Source organism: Tachypleus tridentatus, chromosome 7 (genome assembly GCF_004210375.1).
Source record: "Tachypleus tridentatus isolate NWPU-2018 chromosome 7, ASM421037v1, whole genome shotgun sequence".
Lineage (NCBI taxonomy): Eukaryota > Metazoa > Arthropoda > Merostomata > Xiphosura > Limulidae > Tachypleus > Tachypleus tridentatus.
In genome coordinates this window covers 44,833,023-44,857,947 of record NC_134831.1, presented here as the reverse complement: position 1 = coordinate 44,857,947, position 24,925 = coordinate 44,833,023, and the positions used below count along the sequence as shown (strand labels likewise).

At 34.2% G+C, this 24,925-nt stretch overlaps 1 protein-coding gene across 4 annotated transcripts in view; it reads left to right on the top strand.

The window, feature by feature from the left end:
- The window catches only part of LOC143255562 (sodium/mannose cotransporter SLC5A10-like), a 66,144-nt gene that overhangs the window by 9,679 nt on the left and 31,540 nt on the right, over positions 1 to 24,925 (top strand). The window contains exons 2-8 of one of the 4 annotated variants that reach the window (XM_076511404.1): positions 3,665 to 3,736; positions 11,386 to 11,490; positions 15,572 to 15,631; positions 18,200 to 18,304; positions 19,598 to 19,703; positions 20,039 to 20,119; positions 23,847 to 24,067. In XM_076511404.1, coding sequence (XP_076367519.1) covers positions 3,665 to 3,736; positions 11,386 to 11,490; positions 15,572 to 15,631; positions 18,200 to 18,304; positions 19,598 to 19,703; positions 20,039 to 20,119; positions 23,847 to 24,067 — 750 coding nt within the window. The remainder of the gene's footprint in view (positions 1 to 3,664; positions 3,737 to 11,385; positions 11,491 to 15,571; positions 15,632 to 18,199; positions 18,305 to 19,597; positions 19,704 to 20,038; positions 20,120 to 23,846; positions 24,068 to 24,925) is intronic. The other 3 variants (XM_076511406.1, XM_076511405.1, XM_076511407.1) reach the window with 3 other exon arrangements.

Below are 24,925 nucleotides of genomic sequence, written 5' to 3'. Positions count from 1 at the left end.
TTAGCAGTGTAAGACTAGAGGGAAGGCAGCTAGTCATCACCACCCACCGCCAACTCTTGGGCTACTCTTTTACCAACGAATAGTAGGATTGACCGTCACATTATAATGCCCCCACGGCTGAAAGGGCGAGCATGTTTGGCGCGACGAGAATGCGAACCCGCGACCTTCAGATTACGAGTCGCACGCCTTAACACGCTTGGCCATGCCGGGACCACGTTGGGCTATCTGCTGAGCCCACCGAGGGGAATCGAACCCCTGATTTTAGCGTTGTAAATCCGGAGACATACCGCTGTACTAGCGGGAGGCATTTTTATTGTTCGTCATTAAAAGCATTGTGATAAAATAAATAATCCGCACCAGCAAAGACAAAGGCTTTAAATAGGTGATAAGTATATTTGTGTATTTTTTTCCCAGTTAGTATCTATTAAAATATATTTCCAAGCAGTAATTTCTTCAGTAGCGGGGATGGAGTTCTGGTATATTACCTTAATCAATTTTTTAACAGGAATATCATTTAAGTGGATACCATTTTCACCATCTCAAAAATAAATTGTGTCGTACCTGTAACTGGTGGAATTTCTCTTTCAACTAAGTCTTTCCATTCTTCTGGAATAGCATCATATAACTTTTTGTAATACTGTCTGACTTGAACAGGTATCACACTTTCAGATACATCCTGACATAACTCGATAAGAGTTTTTAAGGGAAACCAACGAGGGACAAATTCGTAAGTGAAGTCCCTTAAGCGAATTAGTCCCGCGCTAATAAAAACATTGAGAAACAGTGGTTGCCGGAAAACAATTTCTGTGTTATTTGGGAAGATTCGACGACTCCTAACGAGCGTTTTACAAAACTCTTATACTTCATAATAAAATGTAGGAACATTCATCATTTGTCGTCACAAATGTCACAATACCACACATCGTGCCCAAGATTTAAATCACCATACTTGTCTAAAAGATGGGCAAAGAGGATAAACAGAGATAGAAATGTGTTATAATCTGAAGAACCATTTTAACCTAAACGCCGCCTTTTCCCTCTTGACGTCTGTTAAATTGAGACCATCTTTGTCTTTCGAAGATACCAAAATTTCATAACGCACTTTATGTACTCCACCATCCCATATAAACCGTAAAATATCATGTTTAATTGTCAGATAAATCCTGTTTTCCATCGGCAAGACCATCAGATAATACCAAATAGTACTGAATGCTAATGAGTTCGCAACCATAACTTTGCCTTTCAATAACAGGCTCCGATATCTCCAAGCAACCAATATGCGTGTTATTCTCTGACACAATACTTCCCAATTCAGATCATGCGTTTCTGCCGCATTTGTATGGAACTGAATACCCAAAATTTTAAATGGGCCATCTCCAATAGTCAATTAACCCATTTTTAATTCCTGGTTATCAGCTAATGAGCCCAACCACATACCTTTACTTTTTCCCAGTTTACTTTGCTATCAGATGCTTGTTCATAATCGTTACACATTTCTTGTATGTCAATAAGAGAGTCAGCGTCAGACACTGTTATCTGAGTATCATCAGCATGCATGTACACCAGTGAAGTCGAACAGATATTATTGTATTTGAGAGAAATACCTCGAATTTGTGGGTTATGTACCAAGGTTTCTCTGAAAGGTTCCTCACAGAGAACATACAGTAATGCAGATAAAGAGCATCCCTGTCTTGTCCCTCTAAAAATAGTAACTTTCTTTGTCAGATATCCATTACATTTAACGAGACCAGTGATGTTGGTATAGCATAATATTATCCAATTGCAATAATTGGTACCGAATCCCATTCGACAAAGAACTGCAAACATGTATGAATGATCAACTCTACCAAATGCTTGCATTTGATCAACAGAGACTAGAATCCCATCCTCACCCTCTGAATCCAAATATTCCATTATAGAACGTAACGTCAGTGGAGTGGTAATAATATCCCTACCAGGAACACAGCGTGTTTGTTCTATAGAAACGACATTAGCAATAACACGTGACAAACTCAAGGCCAGAACACGGGATAAAATTTTGTACGACAGAGATAGCAAAGTTGTGGGCACCAGTTTTGTAATCTGGTGTTGTCACTTACCTTAGGCGATGAAACACATTGTTTGAAATATGTATAGTTAGCCTTTCAAAATCTCTCGAATAAATACGGCGTTTAAAGTTTTTCAACTTGTTTACAGACAGTAACTGAAATACTATTGAACATATTAATGTGTTAAGAGATATGTTTATCAGTTTTGTTCTTTAACCCCCGTATCCTAAAGGTAACTTTTTGCACCTGTTATTCTGTATGCTCACTCAAAACGCTGCTAGCGATCCTAACAATATTTTTATGTTACTTCACCTTGTATTATCAGAATGAAAGTACTCGTACGAGGCCATGGAAACCACATGTTTAATGTGTTGTTTTAATTTGTGTCAGAAGTTCCCAGGACAAATGTACTCGTATAATGTCAAATTCAAATGAAACACCTGTTTAACGTTGCTCTGTATTGTTTTGATGTACGTTCAGCAGCTAACGGAACAAAACTACTCGAGCAATATTACGTTTTGTAGTTCTACAAAATAGTTCTACGATATCCCAACGTATTAATAAAACCCTTTAGGTTTAGATTCTGAATGACACTTGTAAAGATAAACTACTGAAACGGCCGGAGTAGTGAGTTTGGAGGACTAGCTTATGATCGCTAATAAGATGCTTCGTTTTTGTGATTTGTTACGAACGATTGAATAATCATGAAAAAAAAAATACTCGGTAAAAACCATAATTTGAGTATTTCAGGTAAGAGCACTGGCATAACTGTATTTTGTAATCAAGTTTCAAAGAACTACTAAATTACTGCATAACTGTTGGTCATAATCAGGTTACAAAAAACTTTTGAATATATTCCATAGTTGTTACACTAAAATTCATTTTGACCAACCTATTTTCTGTTTTGATGTTAATCTATATGTTATTGTATAATAACATATTTTGTATAATTTCTTATAGATAACGAACAGTAAGATATTAATGTTATGAGGAAATATCTTACCAGTTAACAGTGTAAGAACTATTTCAAATTATATACTTATATATAATCGGCATTAAAAGCTATTTCAGTGTTATAAAACTATTTCGATACAAACTATATGGCAGAAACTTTTGTATTAGGCCCAGCATGGCCAAGCGTGTTAAGGCGTGCGACTCGTAATCTGAGGATTGCGAGTTCGCATCCCCGTCGCGCCAAACATGCTCGCCCTTTCAGCAGTGGGGGCGTTATAACGTGACGGTCAATCCCACTATTCGTTGGTAAAAGAGTAGCCCAAGAGTTGGCGGTGAGTGGTGATGACTAGCTGCCTTCCCTCTAGTCTTACACTGCTAAATTATGGACTGCTAGCGCAAATAGCCCTCGTGTATCCTTGCGCGAAATTCATAAAACAAACAAACATACTTTTGTATTTGTGAAGTAGCAACAGTAATCAAGAAAGAAAAGTACATTCAAATGGAGTTTAAATTCATGTTTTATCCGTACAGAAGTATTCTTAAACTCCAATTACATTTGTGAAATATTTACTATTTTTAAAGAGAACAATTAAATATATATATTTTTTAAAAATAAGATGAGCTTTATAAACAAACTAAATAAAACTTTCATTTCTTTCCAGTCGACAATGAAAAGTAAACGAGAGAGTGCAAGCGGATATTTCTTGGCCAACAGAAATGCGCACTGGTTACCGGTAAGTCAACTCATTCTCGTTAACGTATATTATTTGTTTGCGTTATTAGGCACCAGCATTGCTTGGTGGTTAAGGTGCTTGACTCGTAATCTTAGGGTTGCAGGTTTGAATTCTCGTCACACCAAACACACTCGTCCTTTCATTAGGTGGGGGACATTAAACTTGAGGATAAATCCCAATATTCATTGATAAAAGAGTAGCTCATTAGTGGGTGTTCATGACTAGCTGCCTTCCCTCTAGTTTTACACTGCTAAATTAGGGACGGCTTGCGCAGATAGCTCTTATGTAGCTTTGCGCGAAATTAAAAACAAACAAACTTTGCGTTCGTTGTGTATGATGACTTTTAGTGAATCTCTTACAAATAACACTAATATACATCAGCTTTACAGAATAACAACAATATTTCTGTTACACACGTTGACGATAGAGTGTGTTTGATAGTGTTCAATAAATGTGATTGCATTTCTGGTGAAGATCAGTTGTTAAATGACGGTTCGTATATTTCACTTAAAAGAGATCCAACAATAAAACTTCTTTATAAAAACAAACGACAAACAAACATATTGATCGACGTGTAACTTTGTCACTCGAACAACGACACAGCCTGATTTCTTCCATTTTTTCCCATCCTGTCTTTACCCTCTATCTAAGGTCCATTAAGTTATATAATTGTTTAAAGTCAATTGTATCCAGTATAAACACTTTGTATATTTCTCTACGGTTTTCGTATTTGCATATTAAGAATACATATTCCACTACAAAGGTGAAGGGCCAGCATAGTTTTAAAAAAGAAATGTAGATTTCTAATGTACACGTACCACTCTTTCAGACGCTGTGGTTTAAACCTCTTCTATGTGAAACTACCAACTTGTCAAGTAGGATTTTACTCCTGACGATGTTAGCCTAATGCTACCGAAACATGTAGTCATTTTATGTTGGCTGTAGACCAAAACGTTGGCTTTGTTTTTATTCTGAAATTTATTGCACAAGTTGCCGTCATTGGATTGTTGAGTTACTTGTTTCATGATGTTACGAAGCCTATCGTATATTTGATACTTTTACTGAGATAATTTTATGTTTTATAATGTTACGAAGACTATAGTATGCATAGTAGTGCTAAAAAGATAATTTTATGTTTTATAATATTACAAAGACTTCAGTGTGATTGGTACGGTTACTAAGACAGTGTTATATTTTAGTATCTAACGAAGATTACAGTATGTTTGATAGTGCTACGAGACCATTTTAAGTTTTATAATGATGCAAAGACGAAATTATTCTATTTAGTGTGTAACAGGTTTAATATTATTTGAATACCTATGTTTGTTTCAGTTTCATATATATATTTAAAAATGTATGTAACTTATGTTGTTAAATGTATATTATGCAAGTTATGCCTGTTTTCTAACTCTGTAGAACATTTTCGAGAGTAAGAATCAACAATGCATGTTTTACGAAATTGCTAGCGTATCTACAAATATTGTTGCCAAGTGAACTTTCGAGAATGTAGCCTTAAAGTTTATAAATCGACAGGCCGAGAGACAATTATAAAATATTGTCGGTTTGATACAGTTGGTATACCGTAAGCTTTGAAAGCTATAATTGTTACAAACGCTTATTAATCGAAAAACTACAGAAATCTGACCAGATTTCGAGCATTACAAACTTCAGTGAATTAACTTCTGACGTTGGTATTTCGACGAGAACAATAGATACTTTCATCAGGGAAAAAAACAACAAACGCTGTCAAGCAAACTGTACAGGTGTATCAACATAGGACTAATTCGCTGTCCGTGAAGCGTCGATAAAATATTTTGTTCCAGACCAGATAGAAGACCCAGTGTTGTTTGTTGAATCTGTAAAAGTTTTGTATATAAATAGTTACTTGTAATAACTATTTGAAATTGTTATTACAAATTGTATTATTGTTTGTATATTAAAATATATTTGTGTTAAAAAAGAAAATTGTGTGTGTTAATGGTGTTACCATGTATATTAAATTTGATACATATCGGCCTTCAATTAAGTTCTAAATTAAAATTTCCGGCTATTTGAAATTGTAATATGTAATATACGTAACATAATAAACCAGAGATTCATCCGAGATAAATTATAGTACGTCATATAATAAATTGGGGGTTCTTATCTGAGATCTGAATCAGTGATGAAATTCAGAAGAAATTAAAATTATAATTAAATTTATATTTATCGGTGCAGACAAGTTTTGATCATGTCTGATTATCAAGATATTCTTTAACCACCCTCTCTCGAAGAATTAAAAATATATAACAAAAGTGAATTGTTCGAAATTGCCAAAATGTTATAATTAGAAGTTAAAAAATCAATGAGAAAAAATGAACTAAAAAGCGTATTGTTGAAATACTAATCAGTGAAGATTTGTTGTCATTGGAAGAATACTCTATTATCTCGTGATGACGAGAAATCCACTTGAAGTAAAAATGTATCTCAAGACGGCTGATATAGGTATTAAAATTTTTACTAAAGTAAGGTAGTGAACAACGTTTCGACCTTCTTAGGTCATCTTCAGGTTAACAAAGAGAGTTTGCAACTGACCTTTGCCGGGCATATGTCGTAGGGACAAGAGTGTAGGGGGCGTTGCAGTATATGTTAGGTTATTAATTAGTATAGGTATAAAGGTGTTCCTTTATATTAGTTTAATTTTGGTTTGGGTTGTTGTATAAATAGGGCTTCTTTGATTTTGCGTTTGTTTCCCAACTTAGTATATGGGTGTTTTATATGGTTGTGTTTATTTGATTTGCAGTGTTCAAAAACGTATGAAGATGTTTTTTTTTTGTGTGTGTGTTCCAGTAAACACCAAATTCATTCAAAACCGAGGTACAAAACTAAAGTTTATACTATGTAAAAACTACACGGACAGACACAACACCAACATTATTTATAAAATACAATGCAACAACTGCCACGACTTCTATATTGGAGAAACAAACATAAAAATAGAAGTTTATAATTACGTACTATAAGTGCTTCTTACACCTTTAATTCTGTAGGACAACGCAGGGATATCTTCAGGTTTCTTTTCCAAGTAAAAGTTGGAATATGTTCTTAGATTACAAGTTTTATTCTCAAATTGGAAGATGTGTATAAGTATAATTCAAAATGTAAGATGTTTTTAAATAGTTGAGTAAAATGCAGAAATATATAAATTTATTTTACTGAGTGTTAGTTAGCCTCAGTGACGTACAAAATCCTTTCTTTATTGTTAAACCAGATAAAACAGAATCAAGAACTGCTTCTAAATGCTACTCTAAGATACATTTGAAGAACCAAACCCCAGACTGTAAGACAGTAGAAAATACTGTTATTTATTAACGTGTCTAAACCATTACATTTTCTAAGAAGGTAGATTTTTGTATAGAGCTTAGTGAGTAGTATTCGTAAAGTTATATTTAAATGCCGAATATAAAATTTCTGTTAAGTGCACGAATAGCTAAATTTGATTTACTGACATACGAAATCAGTTCTTCATTTTCAAAATTAAAGTATGGTGAAGAATACAGTTTGTTGGAGTACATATTGGTGAGTTTTATTTGTAAGGTTAAATTTAAAAGACAAACATGTGAGTTATAGTTCAAAAAACAAAAATATTAGTTTGTACTACCGTCAAATACATTTTGTTATTATTATGTAAAATGCAAGACAGAGATAAACCCAATTATGTTTATGCTGTCTGACACTTCTTTTACGAGAATTTATAGGATCGCGCCTATAAACTTTGCTTTGTTTGTTTTTATGAATTTCGCGCAAGGCTACACGAGGGCTATCTGCGCTAGCCGTCCCTAATTTAGCAGTGTAAGACTAGAGGGAAGGCAGCTAGTCATCACCACTCACCGCCAACTCTTGGGCTACTCTTTTACCAACGAATAGTGGGATTGACCGTAACATTATAACGCCCCCACGGCTGAAAGGGCGAGCATGTTTGGCGCGACGGGGATGCAAACACGCGATCTTCAGATTACGAGTCGCACGCCTTAACACGCTTGGCCATGCCGGGCCTTCTATACACTAACCTTATGTAATCTTATGTCTTTTCTTGTAAACCATGGTACCTATATTTTTAAAATAATAGAGTAAAGTAAAGTGTATGAATAGATAAACCTGGTTTACTGACAGTTAAACTCAGTGACGTACAAACTCTGTCCTCCAAATAAAACAAACAAGATTAGAAACCATAACTAATTATATTAACGATAAAGTTAACATGTTTATTTTGAAAGTATACATTGAACATGTATCTCTTGTCATACAAAACATTGGGTCCCCCAGTGGCACAGCGGTATATCTGCGGACTCACACAGCTAAAAAACTGGATTTCGATACTCGTGGTGGGTAGATCAGAAATAGCCCATTGTGTAGCTTTGTGCTTAATTCAAAAGAAACAAAGAAATAAAACCTTGGTTATGAGAACTGCTCAGCGTGTGAAGTCGATCATCCCAGTGAAGCAGCTCTTAAATGCATGTTGTTGGATCATGATGAAGGTCTGCTTTAACTTAAGTGGATAAAAATAATATGTTAGATATATTTCAAGACAGAAAGGTAAATGACTTTGTTAAAAATGGTGAATTTATCCCAGAACTGTCTGATTTCCTCTATAAGAACGTACAAGACTAAGTAACTCTATTCTATGTCAATGTTGCAAACGAAATGTTTTCATGAGATTTGTTTTGATTCATCATATGACATACACACAGGATTATTATGATAGAAGAAGGTTACTGTTTTCTACATGACTTCAATTACTCTGACACTATTTCAGTTTTATGACATTTATTACTCTCCAGATAATTAGGAAACAATAACAAAAGAAACGAGAATTGGAATCGTGTCATGAGGCACTTTTGATTTTGATTTTTTTTTACTAGTGGTTCTAGATCGAAAAAAAGTAAGAGTCTAGAAAGTAATTCCCTTACGTACCATTAAATGTTATAATTTCATTAATATACATTAAGTCTTCTGTTTTTTTTATTCTCTACAGTATCCCACAAAGTTGCCATGATAATTAATTATATGTCAAAGAAAAAATAAGTGTAATGTGCCATCTGGTGTCACCTTACATTGCGCTCAGAGTATCGCACCACTGTTGTTTTATATGTGTGTGTGAATGTGTTCTTATAGCAAAGCCACATCGGGCTATCTGCTAAGCCCACCGAGGAGAATAGAACCCCTGATTTCAGCGTTGTAACTTCGTAGACTTACCGCTGTACTAGCCAGGGCCCCTATTGTTGCTGACCGTAATTGTATTATACTCTCTAGTAACACGCTTCCTAGTGTTGTTTACTGCTAAATGTCTCTCGACACGTTGTACCAGCTTGAGTGAATGTCATGTTTGTTTACTTCTGCCGCTAGATTGTAATCTCATACTACTATCATCAGTAACATCGTCCACCGTAAAGAGCCATTTTTGACGTTTATAAAATAATGGTACTTCTAATGTGGAATGGATTTCAGTTTTGACCTTTCTACCAAATTTTTAATAATTTTGTGCGAGAAAAACGAACTTGAGAATCAAGAGTATGTTTGTTGAAACATACTGACAGTTATTGAAATAAATGTACCTTGGTAGTAATTAATAGAGAACACCAAATGTTTGATGGATATCATGCCAAGCTATTTGACGATTAATAATGCTAGCTATTCGTAATTTTGATGTGATAGATTAATGGAAAGTTAGCTAGTCAACACCACCCACTATGAGCACTTGTGATATTTCTAGCCAAGGAATAGTGGGATTGCCCCACGGTTGAAATGTTGAGCATGTTCGGTGATTGTTTTCGATCCTGCAACCCGTATATTACGAGTCGAATGACGATAGCTTATCTCTTGGCAAATGTATTAGGGATAGAAGCTCAAATAACAATTTGACTGATAATGAAAATTGAGAATGTAATGAGGAAAAAATACAAATACGTTTGTCAAACAAAATGAAAGTAGAAACCAAAAGATCATGGAACTGGGAGATCTCTTGTAAAATTTTCTAAAGAAACATCAGGACCAACTATGTATATGTAAGGAGGAATATCAGTGATACTACATCATCTGTATTAAACCTTTTCATCATGAATAGAGTTGCGATGTAAGAACTGAAATCGACTTTCATCGAAGAAAAAGTGAATTGTAGTGAACTGCTGTGTTTGTTTGGTAAGATGATGTCATCTGATTATGATAAATCAAAGAGATCAAATAGCTTTCGTATCTGATTAAGCACTGGCATGGCAGGTAACAGGTTTCATAAAATTTCATATTGCATTCGGTTTGATGATGTTGAAGAACAAAAAATGGAAAATAAAGAGAGAAAATGCTGCTCCTTTAAAAACAGTCCTCAATGAATGTGCACACTCTTTTCAGCAATGTTGAATACCATCAGAAAACTCAACTAATAATAAGTAACTTCTTATATTCCATGGTACATGCTATTTCAAACAAACCTTAAACATATGGCATTACAGTTCGGACTTGTTGTGAAAGTGACGTGCAAGTATACAAAAAAAAAGAGAGGTCAAAAGGACAAGTCCAAGAAGAGAGGATTATTCTGGATATGGTCCAAAGAACAAGACTAAGAAGAGAGGATTATCCTGGATATGGTCCAAAGAACAAAACTAAGAAGAGAGGATTATCCTGTATATGGTCCAAAGTTCAAGACCAAGGAAAGACAATTATCATGAAAATGGTACAAAGATCAAGACTAAGAAGAGATTATCTTAGATATGGTCCAAAGTTCAAGATCAAGGAACATGATTATCCTGAATATGGCCCAAAGAACAAGAGAAAGGAAAGATGATTATCCTGGATATCGTCTAAAAATGAAGACCAAGCAAAAGGGATTATCTTGGGTATGGTATATAGGATAAGTCCAAGAGAGAGAATTATCGTGGATATATTCTAAAGACCAAGGAAAGAGAATTATTCTGAATATGGTCTAAAGAACAAGACAAAGGAAAGAGAATTACCTTGGATATGATCTAAAGAACAAGAACTGGTAATGCTGAAAAGTTAACTAATAATTAATGAGGTAATGTTTCTAGTTTATTATCACCAGTGGCAGAATAGGACATGAAGCCCTTGTACAGTAATTAAGTAAAAAGAAAAGAATTTTATTAATGACTATCATTCTAAATTACTGAAAAGTTTAGGGAATGTAATATATAGGAGACGAGCCGAAAAACGTGAAGTGGATAAACAGTGGGATTTATGCATGATGCATTACCCAATCCATTATTTGTAAAGTGAATAAATGTGATTGAAAATTGAAAACGAATTATGTCCTTATAGTAATAGTCTGATAGGTAACGACTGGAATATGTATTTTAAGTATACTGCAAACGAACTTAATATTAATATATATGGTTTTTAAGTTATGTTCAACGATTTTGGGGAAAACTCTTGAATCGTACGATTATTGTTATTTATTCTATTTTAAAAGTTGCAATCATTTTATATTAGTTGAGGTATGCAATTTCATCATTATTTTAGGAAAAGTAATATATACAATTATTGGTGCGAGATACAGAATCTATTTGAAAGCTTGTCACATAACAATAATTTTAATTGTTGAACTTCTATTATCTTAAGATCTTTTTCTCTCAGTGAATATGTTTTTCATTAATTACTAGGTGGGGGCCTCGTTATTCGTCAGTAACGTTAGCAGCGGATTATTTATCGGACTAGCAGGAGCAGGCGCCAGTTCGGGGATTGGAATGGCAACGTTTGAGCTGAACGTGCGTAGACCTCATACAAAAACATATTACCTTTTTCTTATGTTTTTGTTTAAATAAAAATATTGTGCGTATAAGCTTGATAATTCAAATTTTATAAGTCGTTTTTTTATTTTATATCTTCCGTGTTAATTACTAACCTTTACTTTTATGTTTGTTACGTACAGTATTCACTCCCTTAAGTAAATAAATAAATCACTGCTTTCCTCGTTTGACTTTGTCGCCTTTACTTCACCCAAGAGTAAAGTTCTATAACAGCATAATATTTGTGAACCTATATATAGTTACGAGCAGCTTAAAGTAGCAGGTAAATTATTTTATGTGATTTTCAAACTTCTGCTCAAAAAAAAAGGAAGAAATAAGATACCAAAGAGGCAAACGTATAAAGAACAAACTTTTATAGTCACGTAAAAGCCTTAGTTGGTATCCCATAAGTTATTAGGTTATGTACTTCAACTAACAGTCTTCATACAAAATCTAAGCCATTTTTTGTCAGTTTGGATGTCTCTATATCACCCACTAGGAAAGAATATTCATGAAGAAACATGTTTGTTCCTGCTTAAGACATAAAGCCACAGGCAGATGGCTAAAAAAGACACTATTGTCCACTAGAGGCAATATAATATTTGCTTTGAGGTAGTCCCGTGCAATTTAAACGTTTCCGAAAGCTAGCGTACGTTACATAAGTAAGTGTCGAGCACTAAAAAATGGGGTCTTTGCATGAGTTAATATAACTTTTGCCTGTATAAAGGAATTAGAATGTATATATAATTTTTCATCGTCTTGGTTAGGTCAGATGTGATGAACTGCATGCAGAAACTCGTGAAACGTTATAAGCTTTATTAGAATATACCTGAATAAAATACACTACATGGCCAAAAGTATGTGGACACCCGTTCTAATTTGTGGGTCCGGCTATTTCTTACAGGTGCATAAAATCAAGCATACAGCCATGCAATCTCCATAGACATACATTGGCAGTAGAATGGGTCGTACTGAAGAGCTCAGTGACTTTTAATGTGCAATTGTTATGGGATGTCACCTTTCCAACAACTTAGTTCGTCAAATTTCTGCCCTGCTAGAGCTGACCCGGTAAACTGTAAGTGCTGCTATTGGAAAGTGGAAACGTCTAGGAGCAACAACAGCTTAGCCGGGAAGCGGTAGGCTACACAAGCTCACAGAACGGGACCGCCAAATGCTGAAGCGCGTAAAAATTGTCTGTCCACAGTTGCAACACTCACAACCGAGTTCTAAACTGCCTCTGGAAGCAACGTCAGCATAAGAACTGTTCGTCGTCGGGAGCTTCATGAAATGGGTTTCCATGGCCGAGCAGCCACACGCAAGCCTAAGATCACCATGCACAATGCCAAGCATCGGCTGGAGTGGTGTAAAGCACATCGCCACTGGACTCTGGAACAGTGAAAACGCGTTCTCTGGAATGATGAATAACGCTTCACTATCTGATAGTCTGACGAACGAATCTGGGTTTGGTAGATGCCAGGAGAACGCTACCTGCCTGGGTGCATAGTGCTAACTGTAAAGTTTTGTGGAGGAGGAATAATAGTCTGGGGCTGTTTTTCATGGTTTGGGCTAGTCTCTTTATTTCCAGTGAAGGGAAATATTAATGCTACAGTATATAATGACATTCTAGAGAACTGTGTGCTTCCAACTTTGTGGCAACAGTTTGGGAAAGACCCTTTTTTGTTTCAGCATGACAGTGCCCCCGTGCACAAAGTGAGGTTCATAAAGACATGGTTTGCTAAGGTTGGTGTGGAAGAACTTGACTGATCTGCACAGAGCCCTGACCTCAACTCCATCGAAACCTTTAGGATGAATTTGAACGCCATCTGCGAGCCAGACCGTTCCGCCCAACTTCACTAATGCTCTTGTGGCTGAATAGGAGCGAATCCCAGCAGCTATGTTCCAAAATTTAGTGAAAAGCTTTTCCAAAAGAGTGGAGGCTGATATAGCAGCAAAGGTGGGATCATATTAATGCCCATGGTTTTGGAATGAAATGTTTAACAAGCACATATAGGTGTGATGGTCAGGTGTCCACACAGTTTTAGCCATGTAGTGTATATTATAAATTGGTTTAGGAATGGTGAAATAGTAGCAATATTTCAGTACAACAATCCGCATTCTTAACTCAGAGTCTTCTATACCGAAGTACCATTGAACCTGGACATTTTTGGTCTAATTAGAAAGTTTACTACAATTCATAAGAAGCTTCAATTAGTGCCCCCAGGTGATACACAAGACGCCACGATATATACACAAAGACATCAAAACGAAACACATAAAACCCGAGCAGCAAAATAAAATAGATCGAAATTACATTATGTTAAATCCACAAATTACAAATAAAAATACAATTCAAGCGGATTAAAATAAAATAACTTCAGAAAAAAACAACAAAAAATTACGATAAAGGTCAAATGAAAATAAAGCATAATTACAATATAAAATTAATATAAATCAAATGTAATTAAACTATAAAAATACGATAATTTTACCTTATGCTATAAACAAAGTCTAAAACATATAAAACAAATTTTTAACATGATAAATCAAAATAGTGAACAGAATCTAAAAATTAAACATATGAGTATCACCTTGGGCTATCTGTTGTTTCCATCGAGGGGAATCGAACCCCTCATTTTAGCCTTGTAAATTCATAGACGTACGGCTGTACCAGCGGGGTACTAGTAGCGACTTATAAAACTGAACAAGATTCGACTCAAAATTCTAACAATAAAAATAATAGCACAGTTGAAACAAGGTTGAGTAAATGAACAATATTTAAAAGTACACAATGAGCTGATTGTGTTTGGACACTTGGTGGTCAGTCATCCTTCTCTTGAGATCAAACATTAGTTCTTCCACCAAACAGTAGTGCGCCATGCTTTGTAAGACAGACACTTTCTCCCATCTCAGAGATGAGACACTAGCTCTTCTGTCTCACCACGATTTGTAAGACAGACACTTTTTCCCTTCCCAGAGATTATACCCTAGCTCTTCTATCACACCATGGTTCGTAAGGCAGACACGTGAACGATGCATCACCCACAAAAGCTACTCTATGCTAATAATACACTTTTCAGATACTTTAGGCTTAGTTCCCATCTTTTGTGTGTTAACCATAATTCTTTCATAAATGTAATGGATTCCGGCATTTAGCAAGATTCATGGATTCAATAAAACGTAACGGTTTGAAACGGTTTGTGATTTGAAACCAAATCAGTTCGGTCTTTGATGGATCAGAAATGTAATGTTAAATGACACAACCAGTTCGACGTTTGACCCTCTTTTTGGGTAAAGGTTGTCTGAGTATGAACATGGCGCTCATGGCAACACCACCTAGCGCCTTAGTGATAAGTTTTTCGGCTTGTAACGCTACAAACAGGATTTTGATACCTTTCACACCTGTGGAAACAGCAAAAAGCACGAACTCTTAAAAAATGCTCCACTTATCTTACTTTAGTAGAAGTTCAAATATATAAATGTAATTTTAAGATCTAACATCACATTGTTACAGCCAATAAAGCTCAAGTACTATCACTTTGTCACAGTCAATGAAGTTCAAGCAGCTGAATTTCTTTTTCCAAGCTAACATCACTTTGTTGCAGTTTATAAAGCTCAAATCGATGAGTGTGTATCTAACAGCAGTACGATCAGATCATAATAATACGACAGGATTACTGTGTTAAATTATTCTTGAAATCAAACAAATGGTGTACTCTCGTTATCATGAATTTTTAGTAAATGTTTGAGTAGTGTTCAAATATTATTTAAAAAGAGGAACGACCTTTAAGTATAATTCAGTTATTTGTTGTTTCATAAAGCATTTCATTTACTGTTTGTGCTTCTTAAATAGCAAATTGTTGCAAAAGAAAGTGAAAAAAGTATTGCAAAACTATATAAGTTATACATTGTAGGGACTTATGTCTACTTGTTTAACCAATTATGTTTTTAATTGATTTATTTTTAGTGTTTAATAAGTATAACGAAATGTATTGGTAAGTAATTATAAAAGATACACGTTTTTTAGAATACCGTTATATAATATTTATGTTACTTTTTCTAGGCTATCTTTGTGTTGCTTTTAATGGGTTGGATTTTCCTGCCGGTTTTCTTTGCCTCTGCAGTAAGTTCACGTTTTTTCTCAACAATATTCAAGGTCCGGCATGACCAGGTGGTTTTGCCGCTTTACTTGCAATCTGAGGGTTGCAAATTCGAGTTACCGTCCCACCAAACATGCTTGCCACCTTTTAGCCATGGGGGCGCTATAATGTTACAGTCATTCCCATCGTTTGTTGGTAAAATAGTAGCCCAAGAGTTGACGGTAGGTGATGATGCCTAGCTTCCTTCCCTCTAGTTTTCACTAATAAATTAGGGATAGCTAACGCAGTAGCTTCGCGAGGAATTCAAAACAAACAAACACGATTCATATTTCAGTATCTGTAAAAATTATGTAGGATATATTTCTACTGCTAGTTGTAGATCATCCCAGATCAAGTTTTACCTTGTGGGAAGAAGAGAAGTCACCAGCTGTAGTGAAAAAGTAATGTTTCTATCATTACAGTGAGGAAATTAAATAAGAAAAGATTCTGAAGATTTTTATATCACTATAGGGGTGGAAGTAGAAACTCATGACATATATATGTATATATATGTTATTTGCAGATTATGTATTGGTGACAATATTCTTGTGGTGGCTCTCATACGACCCTGCGCGATCCTACTAAGTGACGTCTACTGTGAAATCGACAGGGAACCTCTACATACACCTTAGTGCTTCTGAACATGAGTCACAGTTTTCATTCATATGTGTTTGTTGCATGACCTGCCAAGAAAACAACTCCAACCGTCAGAATTCCTCTGTGAGTGGTACACCCAACCTATGACCAATTTCCTCCTCTGGTTTAGAACAGAACTGTGACTGTTGTGTTCAGTGGCACATCCAGCCTATGGCCAATTTTCTCCACTGGTTTTGAACAGTGCTGTGACTACTGTGCTTTAATTGGCAAGGGATTGGAAGTTAAATAGAAGCGTGGTTTAAAACTCTCCAAATACCTTTCCATTCTAGCAGACATCAGTCACTGATGATTCTTTATTGTCAAGATTGATATTCAGGGACAAGATCTGACACATCTACTAGCTGTCTCTTTGTGAGAACTTTCACAGTCTGAGAACGTCATTCTCTCGTGGATGCATTATTTCATACTCAATTTTAAAGATATGATAAATTATGATAAATACTCCAATGAGACCTGTTCATGGTATCAAACTTTCCCCCTTTCTATCTATTTCTGGTATTCTTGGATTTAACCAGTTTATTCAATAGGTGTCAGATAGTTTATTCCTATATAATGGAAGAAATTACCAGAAAACGTATGAGGGTTTTTTGTGAAAGAGGGAGAGAATTATAGTTGAGTATATAAATAACAAAACTAGGCAATTTTTGAGCAAATAAGCTAAATTTTGAAAGGTTTAGGTCTCATGGTAGCCATACTGTCTGACAGCGTCATTGATTAGACAGAAAGCTTTTATGGAATACTATTTATTATGGGGCACGTTAAGTACCAATTGATTAAAAATTGATGTTTTTGGTTTAGCAGAAAGCTACACATGGGCTATCAGTATTCTGTTTACCATGGTGACTAAAACCCGGAGTTTAACGTTATAAATCTGTAAACTTATTGCTAACACACTGAGAGCGATTAAAAGCTTATCGTTAGGCTTAGGTATCTAAATTCTTAAACTCTCAAAAATAAGAAAGGGTCTTTTCAGAAAGACATTTGTCAAAGGTAAAAAGTTTTAAGTATCCTCCATTGATAAAAAACAACAAAACGAACAGGAAGTTCTGTTCAAGAATAAAAATGGTACAGATTCAAGAAACTAATTTTTACAAAGTATTTTATTCCAAACTAGCTAGTGTCCCCTGGACAGCAGTTATGTAAATTGTTTATTAATGAAAGGTTATCATGAAAAGTTGCTCCCTTATATGCAATTGAAAAAAAAAAACACCTCACAAGGATTGCAAAGACAAAATTTAAAACCGCCAATTCGCATGTATTTCTACATGGACCCAACAAACCTTCATGCCAAAGTTGGTGAAGATCCATTAACAAAGGTCAAAGTAGTGGTAAAAAACACGTATGAAATCCACAAAACGTAAAATTGAAAATTTCCATGTATCTCCCCACGGACTCAATGCGCCTCTATACCAAATTTGGTGAAAATCCATATGAAGAGTGCGAAATAGTGGTAAAAATGCTCATAAAAATAGCAAAACTGAAAATTTGTATGTGCTCCCACATGAACCTATTTAACTTCTATAATAATATTGAAGCTCCATCCACGCCATGTGGTGTTGTTACATAAACATACAACAGACAGTACTATTATATTTATATAGATACCAAGTTAATATTAATAACAATATGTGGACTGAGTTTTCTGCTGAGACGTTCATAGAAACTCAGTTGAAATATCTTGCTAGACATAAAACGTATTAACAATAACTGTACGAAGTGGTGTGACATGCAACATTTAATAAACTCTCAGCGTTTTTTTTTAAGGTTTATGGATTAATGTGCCTTAATATAAATCGTTACTAAAACAAAACTCAAGTAAAATTACATTTTGTGCTGTTTATTTTAAGTGAAACTTTAATTTGATGTTTGAGATTGGATACTCTGTTCCATTTAAGGTATACACCACACCACAGTACCTGGAGAGAAGATTTGGTCGTCAACGTATCCGAGTCTACATATCTGTGTTGTATTTACTGTTGTGGATCTTTACACGGGTCTCTGTAAGTTCTGATGTGTTTGTGGAAGTAATTCCTCAGAAACTGTTTGTAAATTCCATTTTCAGGATAAAGAAAATAACTAAATCATTTGAAAATTTTAACTTTACAATATTGAATTAGGTTCTAGTAAGGTTTTACGTCTCTATGTGAATTAAGTATATTTTGGTTTTATACAACGGAAAACAGTAATTAAGAAGTACTATATTTTTATATGTATGTATATATTATAAGGAATCACGATGTGAGCTTTCTGCTAACATTATTGATGTTAGAAAATAATTTCAAGAATTATTTGTGTGCCTTTGAGCCAGTGTGGTATTGTTGGGTGCTCAGAACAACCTTCAGGTAAGAATAGCAACTTCTCCAATGAAACGTTTCGTAGAGCAGAATTAATCTGAATCACTGACTTTACTGACAATAACCACAAGGTGAGACAATAGGAAGAGTCAAAACATTATTCAAGTCAATGTGCAACACGTTTCAGAACAAACCTCCTATTGACTGAACAAAGTTACAGCTTCGATCAAAATGCCTGACACATTACAAAGTCAACCAGTGCTATGGATATCGACCTTACAACATGGATCTTTATAAGGAAATACTAAGTCAAGACACTAACTGACCGAGTCAAACACTAGTCCATCCAAACTGAGTCCAATCATTCCAAGTGTGGGCTGCTTTAAAATGTTTTAGGAACTAGTTCAAGTCCTTCTTGTCTGTAACATGTGGCTCTAGAAATCTGTATGATTCGGTGCTTTTCTTCAGTACAAAGACATATCATTATACAAAGTCGAAACTGTACCGTTTTATCCATTTTGGACTTTAGATGTTGGAGACAACTTACATATAAACAGGCACCATTTGTATTTGTATATGATCTTCAAATAGATTAGAAAATTAAGCATGAAACGTAACAATGATTATATAATATAATTATGTTTTATATGTTTTCGACTCTCTTTCAGTGTCATTGAGAAGGTATAAAAGTATATTTTTATAAATGATCAAAACAAGTAGATTTAATGCAACTAAGAAGTATAATGGGTTTTTGGAAACAAAGTAATTACGAAACAGTCTTAATTTTCAGTCAATCCATGAATGTTTCTGTTAATTATTTTGAGTAACTTGAAACATGAAAATTAGTTAGAATAAATATTTTGCAAATAATGTGTTTTTGACTACTAACTAATCACTAGTAGTTTGTTATTACAGTTTATCGATAAAATGACTACAACTTAAGGAACTATGTAATTGTTTTATTATATAAGAGAATGACATTAATTAATGCATCAATAGGCAGATCTTTATTCAGGGGCTCTCTTCATTACCCTGTCATTTAAGTGGGACTTATATGGTTCTGTGGTGGCTTTGCTGATCCTCTCTGGATTCTTCACAATCTCTGGTAGGTTTTGTAATATAAAATGTGTAAACATTCTGTCACGTGTAACATAACTTGAGATATTATTTGAAGTGCTATCCGACTTATTAGATAAGCTATACTAATCAGTAATTAGTGAAGATTTTTTGAGGCTACTTGGCCATCTTGCTTTAATTTTCATTCACAAGGATCCTGTTTTGGATTTGAATTTATTTTCAAACAAATTCCTTAAAATCACTACTAATATTCAATCATTTGTCTTTCGTTGATTTTTACGTTTAATGAGAACTGAAGTAAAATACCAAAAATTTAGTTTTATTAATTTTGGATCAATGAAATGTATTTTGTTTTTTTAACAGGCGGATTAAATGCCGTTTTATGGACCGATTTCGTCCAAACGTTTCTTATTTTAATTGGAGGATCTGTGCTCATGATCAAAAGTAAGCCGGTTTGTTATTCATGGATGTGCAAACTTCATTAACATTTCTATATATAACTTAGCGTTCTCTGTATTGTGATTCTCAAATTATTTCCAGGAAAATAATTACAAAAATGAAATAAGAATATATTGGGTTAGGTTTATCTTAATAAAAAATTGAAAACCTGGGATTAATTTTCAACAGTTATATTTTCACTAATCTTACATAAGAGTAAAATTCAAATAATTATCTAAAAATATTCGAAAATCTGGAAAGAATTAAATAAAACGTATTTTTTAAATAATTAAAGTTCACTATATAATAATTATTGTTCAACCAATATGCATGGACATATGAAACAGTTTCGTTACACTTTTCATAGAATAAGCCTTTCTGAGAATAATAAGTCTTTTTATTAATCTGTTTTTTTCTAGAAACAACAAAACGCAATGGGCTATCTGCGCTGTACCCACTGCTATTACTATTAACATTACTGAGACGTTAATTATTAAACTAGAACTCAATCAAAGTAATTATTAAACTTAGATGGTATAAAAAGGAACACTGGTGTTATTGTATATTAAAGCTTTATGTAGCTCCATCTTTTGTAACACCTTACACCGTCGACGAGACTTTTTGCAAGATACCAAAAAAGGTTGGTTGGGAATGAAACAATCAAAGTCTCGGTTAAAACGCCACTTAGATTAGTCATTTAATATAATATACTAATTATTATGGCATATTTTATTTTTACTTATAAATCATAGTTTAGAACCAGTTATTAAGATTTGTATAAATTTACAACCAGTGTTATTAGAAGGTAATGTCATATAGGCTTCTAGTCAGTTGTTAGCGCTTCGTTAGCAAAAGACACTTTATACCATAATACTAGATGCATTATAAATGACAAATATAGTGTTTCGACCAATAATTTATGTCATCATGAACTCTGACATTGATAGTTAGATTTCTTCGGTGTTGGTGTGCCCTTCAAGGTGCTATTATGTTCCTACTGTTGGGGTATCGTACGTTGAGAAATATTTTGTAAATACTATTATTTGTCTTACTTTTCTGTTGCTGCGTACAAAATTAAACTATGGGCTAACTGTGGTGTGCCCACCGCGAATATTAAAATAGTCTCTTAGTGTTAACAACCCCTCAGATTTAGAGCTGAGCCTTTAATCAGTAAAATCGAAAATGTGAAACTGATAACCCTGTATGCAGTCCACTCCTAAACCTGGGTCTTAGAGATGTTGAAATTTGAGAATTATGTCCTGTAAAAGGCAATATTTTTTTAAAAGTAAGTTATGTACAGCCAAGACGGTCATTTCACCTATAAAATGAAATGGTTCAATGACACCAACAAAAGGCCTAATAATGACTTCCCAGGACAGTGTTATCTATCGTAATAGATGTTGTTGTTTGTTGTTTTTGGAATTTCGCACAAAGCTACTCGAGGGCTATCTGTGCTAGCCGTCCCTAATTTAGCAGTGTAAGACTAGAGGGAAGGCAGCTAGTCATCACCACCCACCGCCAACTCTTGGGCTACTCTTTTACCAACGAATAGTGGGATTGACCGTCACTTTATAACGCCCCCACGGCTGGGAGGGCGAGCATGTTTGGCACGACTCGGGCGCGAACCCGCGACCCTCAGATTACGAAGCGCACGCCTTAACGCGCAAGGCCATGCCAGGCCCCCTATCGTAATAGATCTCAAGTGCATCTGTTTTGGTCGATGCTTCTTCACAACATCATAAACCAACCTCAAAATATTTTGTAACATATCATAATGACCATCGTGGAATTAAAACAAAACCTGAACTCGCTAGTAAGAGTAACTGGAAATAATAATTGTTTGTTGTGGGTTTTCTTTTGCCTTCTTTTCCCTATTGCTTTTATACGAACGTCCCAACTCTCGAGTTTTTCAATGATTCGAAATCAATGTTTGGTGATACATCACGGCCATATGTTTCAAATTATTTTGGAGTAAGGAGTTTATTCCTGTTTGTTGCTTGGTTTGAAATACAATAGCTTGATGGAACTGTGATGTCATTACATGGGATTAAGAGTATTTTATTGTAGACCCTGATTTGCTTCTCCTTATGTGTTCTTTGACAACATTGTATATTTCCCAAATTCTAGAATTTACGTTTTGTGACACTTCAAAGTCAGCAGCAACAGAGACTTTAACATTTTAACCCTCAAACAAGTGAAGAACTTATACACCGACTCTACTCTGAAATAAAAATAGTTTTACATGTGAAAAGACTGGCCATGTCATATACCAAGTGATATTTTGACCTAATAAACGCAAAAATACAGTTAGTTACATGACTATAAGCATGTTCACAGATTATTGTAAAACAATAATGAGTTAATGTTGGTATTCATCTGGCATGATTGTCGTTATTAAAAACCATTTTCTGTGACCAGTTATTCAAATTACTTTCTGTAAAGAGCATATCAAAATATCAAACATGACAGTGACTTTGGTCATTTTCGTTAATCATTAAAGTGACTAGTGTTTAATTTTGTTGACCAATTTCAAAATTAACTCAAACATCATGCCATTCCAATAGGTGTGATTCAACTTTATTCAAACCTCAAATCATTCCAATAGGTGTGATTCAACTTTATTCAAACCGCATACCATTCCAGTAGGTGTGATTCAACTTTATTCAAACCGCATACCATTCCAGTAGGTGTGATTCAACTCTACTCAAACATCACACCATTCCAACAGTTATGAATCTACTCATCTCAAACATTTATCTTCCAACAACTTTAAATAATTTGTTCTATATTCTTACGCAACTGAGCTACTATTAACCAAGAAACATTCACTCAGGATGTAGGGATTTAGCTACGTCGAGTCTTAATGTTATTGTAAGAAAGAATGGTTCAAGCCAACATTAGATGGGTTTCTTAACAAAGTGTAAGTGACATCAATAAGCTATTTTACCAATGCGAAATTAACTAAAAATTTCGCTGCTTCGCTAAAAATATAACACTTGGTTTAAAAATCTGCATAAAACTTATACTAACATCAGTCAAAGGAAACTTTCAAGATTTGACCCTTGTCACATTAACAGATACAATACCACAGTTAAACGTTGTCTAAGAAATATTTTTTTGCCCATGTTTTAAAATAAGACTTGTTCGAAACTCTCCTATGGTAATTTTATCTTGCAAATTATAAATTAACATACAGAAAATAAATGACTAGATTAGTAGAGAGGTAGAATTTTCCTCATGTATTTTTAAGTATTATTAAATATTTTCTCTCCAAATGGGATTATTTTCTACGAGTCTTTGTACAAGATATTAAGATAAAAACGCCGTCAGTCTCACAATATTTGGGATTCAAAATTATTGTATTAATCAAATATAAGCAAAGTTTGAAAGATCTAGATTTTTCAGCATCAAAAGAATATAGCGTAAGAAAGAAAAACAGTTCCTAAATTTATTTTGACAAATACAACGATTTATTCTGGGAATTTGGAAATTATGTTGTCAGAGGTTATGTGTGTACAAGACCTAAAGAATCAATAATTTTGAAAATACATCTACAGTTAATTGTTAAGTGGTTGCTGTTTCATACTCAAATACAGCTGAAATTTCCTAAATTTTAATTACAGAAATTTTCCTATTGTGATTTTTCTAAGAGGGAATAAGCGTTTATTTTCTTCTAGGTTTAGAAATAATGCCTATAGAGCAAAATAAATATATTTTCACATATTTTTTTTAGGCTTTCAAGATGTTGGTGGCTATCATGCCCTAATAGAAAAGTTTCCTTTGGTTCAACCAAACGTATCATATGTGGGATTCAACTCCGAGAACGAATCGTGCAGTACCGTTCCATCCAATTATATGCACTTGCTTCGATCTCCATATGATCCAGTAGTTCCCTGGACAGGTACTACATTCGGACTGACTATTATTGCGGTGTGGAACTGGTGTTTCGATCAGGTAACTTAGCAGCACGTTAACAAAGCTATCCGTAAACAAACGAACAAGTTATAAAATATATATATATACCTTAAATTTTAAAACACGTTGCTAACATCTAAATCGGGTTTTTTTACCCTTAACCTAACCAACATTGTTTTCAAACATTGTAAACAATGTGTAACGATACAGAAATGTTTATAAGTTTTCAGACATACTGCTAAACCAATAGCAGTTATAATAGTCACTGTTTTTATTTAACATGATGGGTAAAGCTATTTTCACCGTATATGAAACATAAATTAGAGCGAAATGTAACATCATCTAGGTTATTAAATACCCAGAAAAGACTGAACAAAATGGAAAACAAAATACATAGAAATCTGATATGATACTTAACTGTTTTAAGGTTTCACCAATACCTAAAATTACAAAATCTTAAAGAATACTCAGCTTTTTAAAGCTATACATTTATCTAATTGTCATGTTAAATTTTGCGTAACGGCAGTAGATGTTTAAGTTAAGTTTGTATGTATATAATTAGTCAACTCATGTGTAAAGGCGTTGTATTAAAGTACAAGTGGCAAACTTATTCTTATAACTAAAAATGAATTTAAAGAATAATAAATAGTGGGTTGTATACATACTATTACAATAATTAAATTAAACTGAACCATATTCAGTAATATAATGTAATAAGTAGTGGACTTAATCTGCTTAATTAAAACTTAAATGAAAACATATCAATTAATGCGAAGTAGATTTATCTTTATAAGTAAAATTTAAGGAAATCTATACCTATGTATGACAGCTATTGCCTATTTGTAACACTCCCTTTGATCGTAAAGGTGGACTCTCTGTTGATAATGTTTATATTAG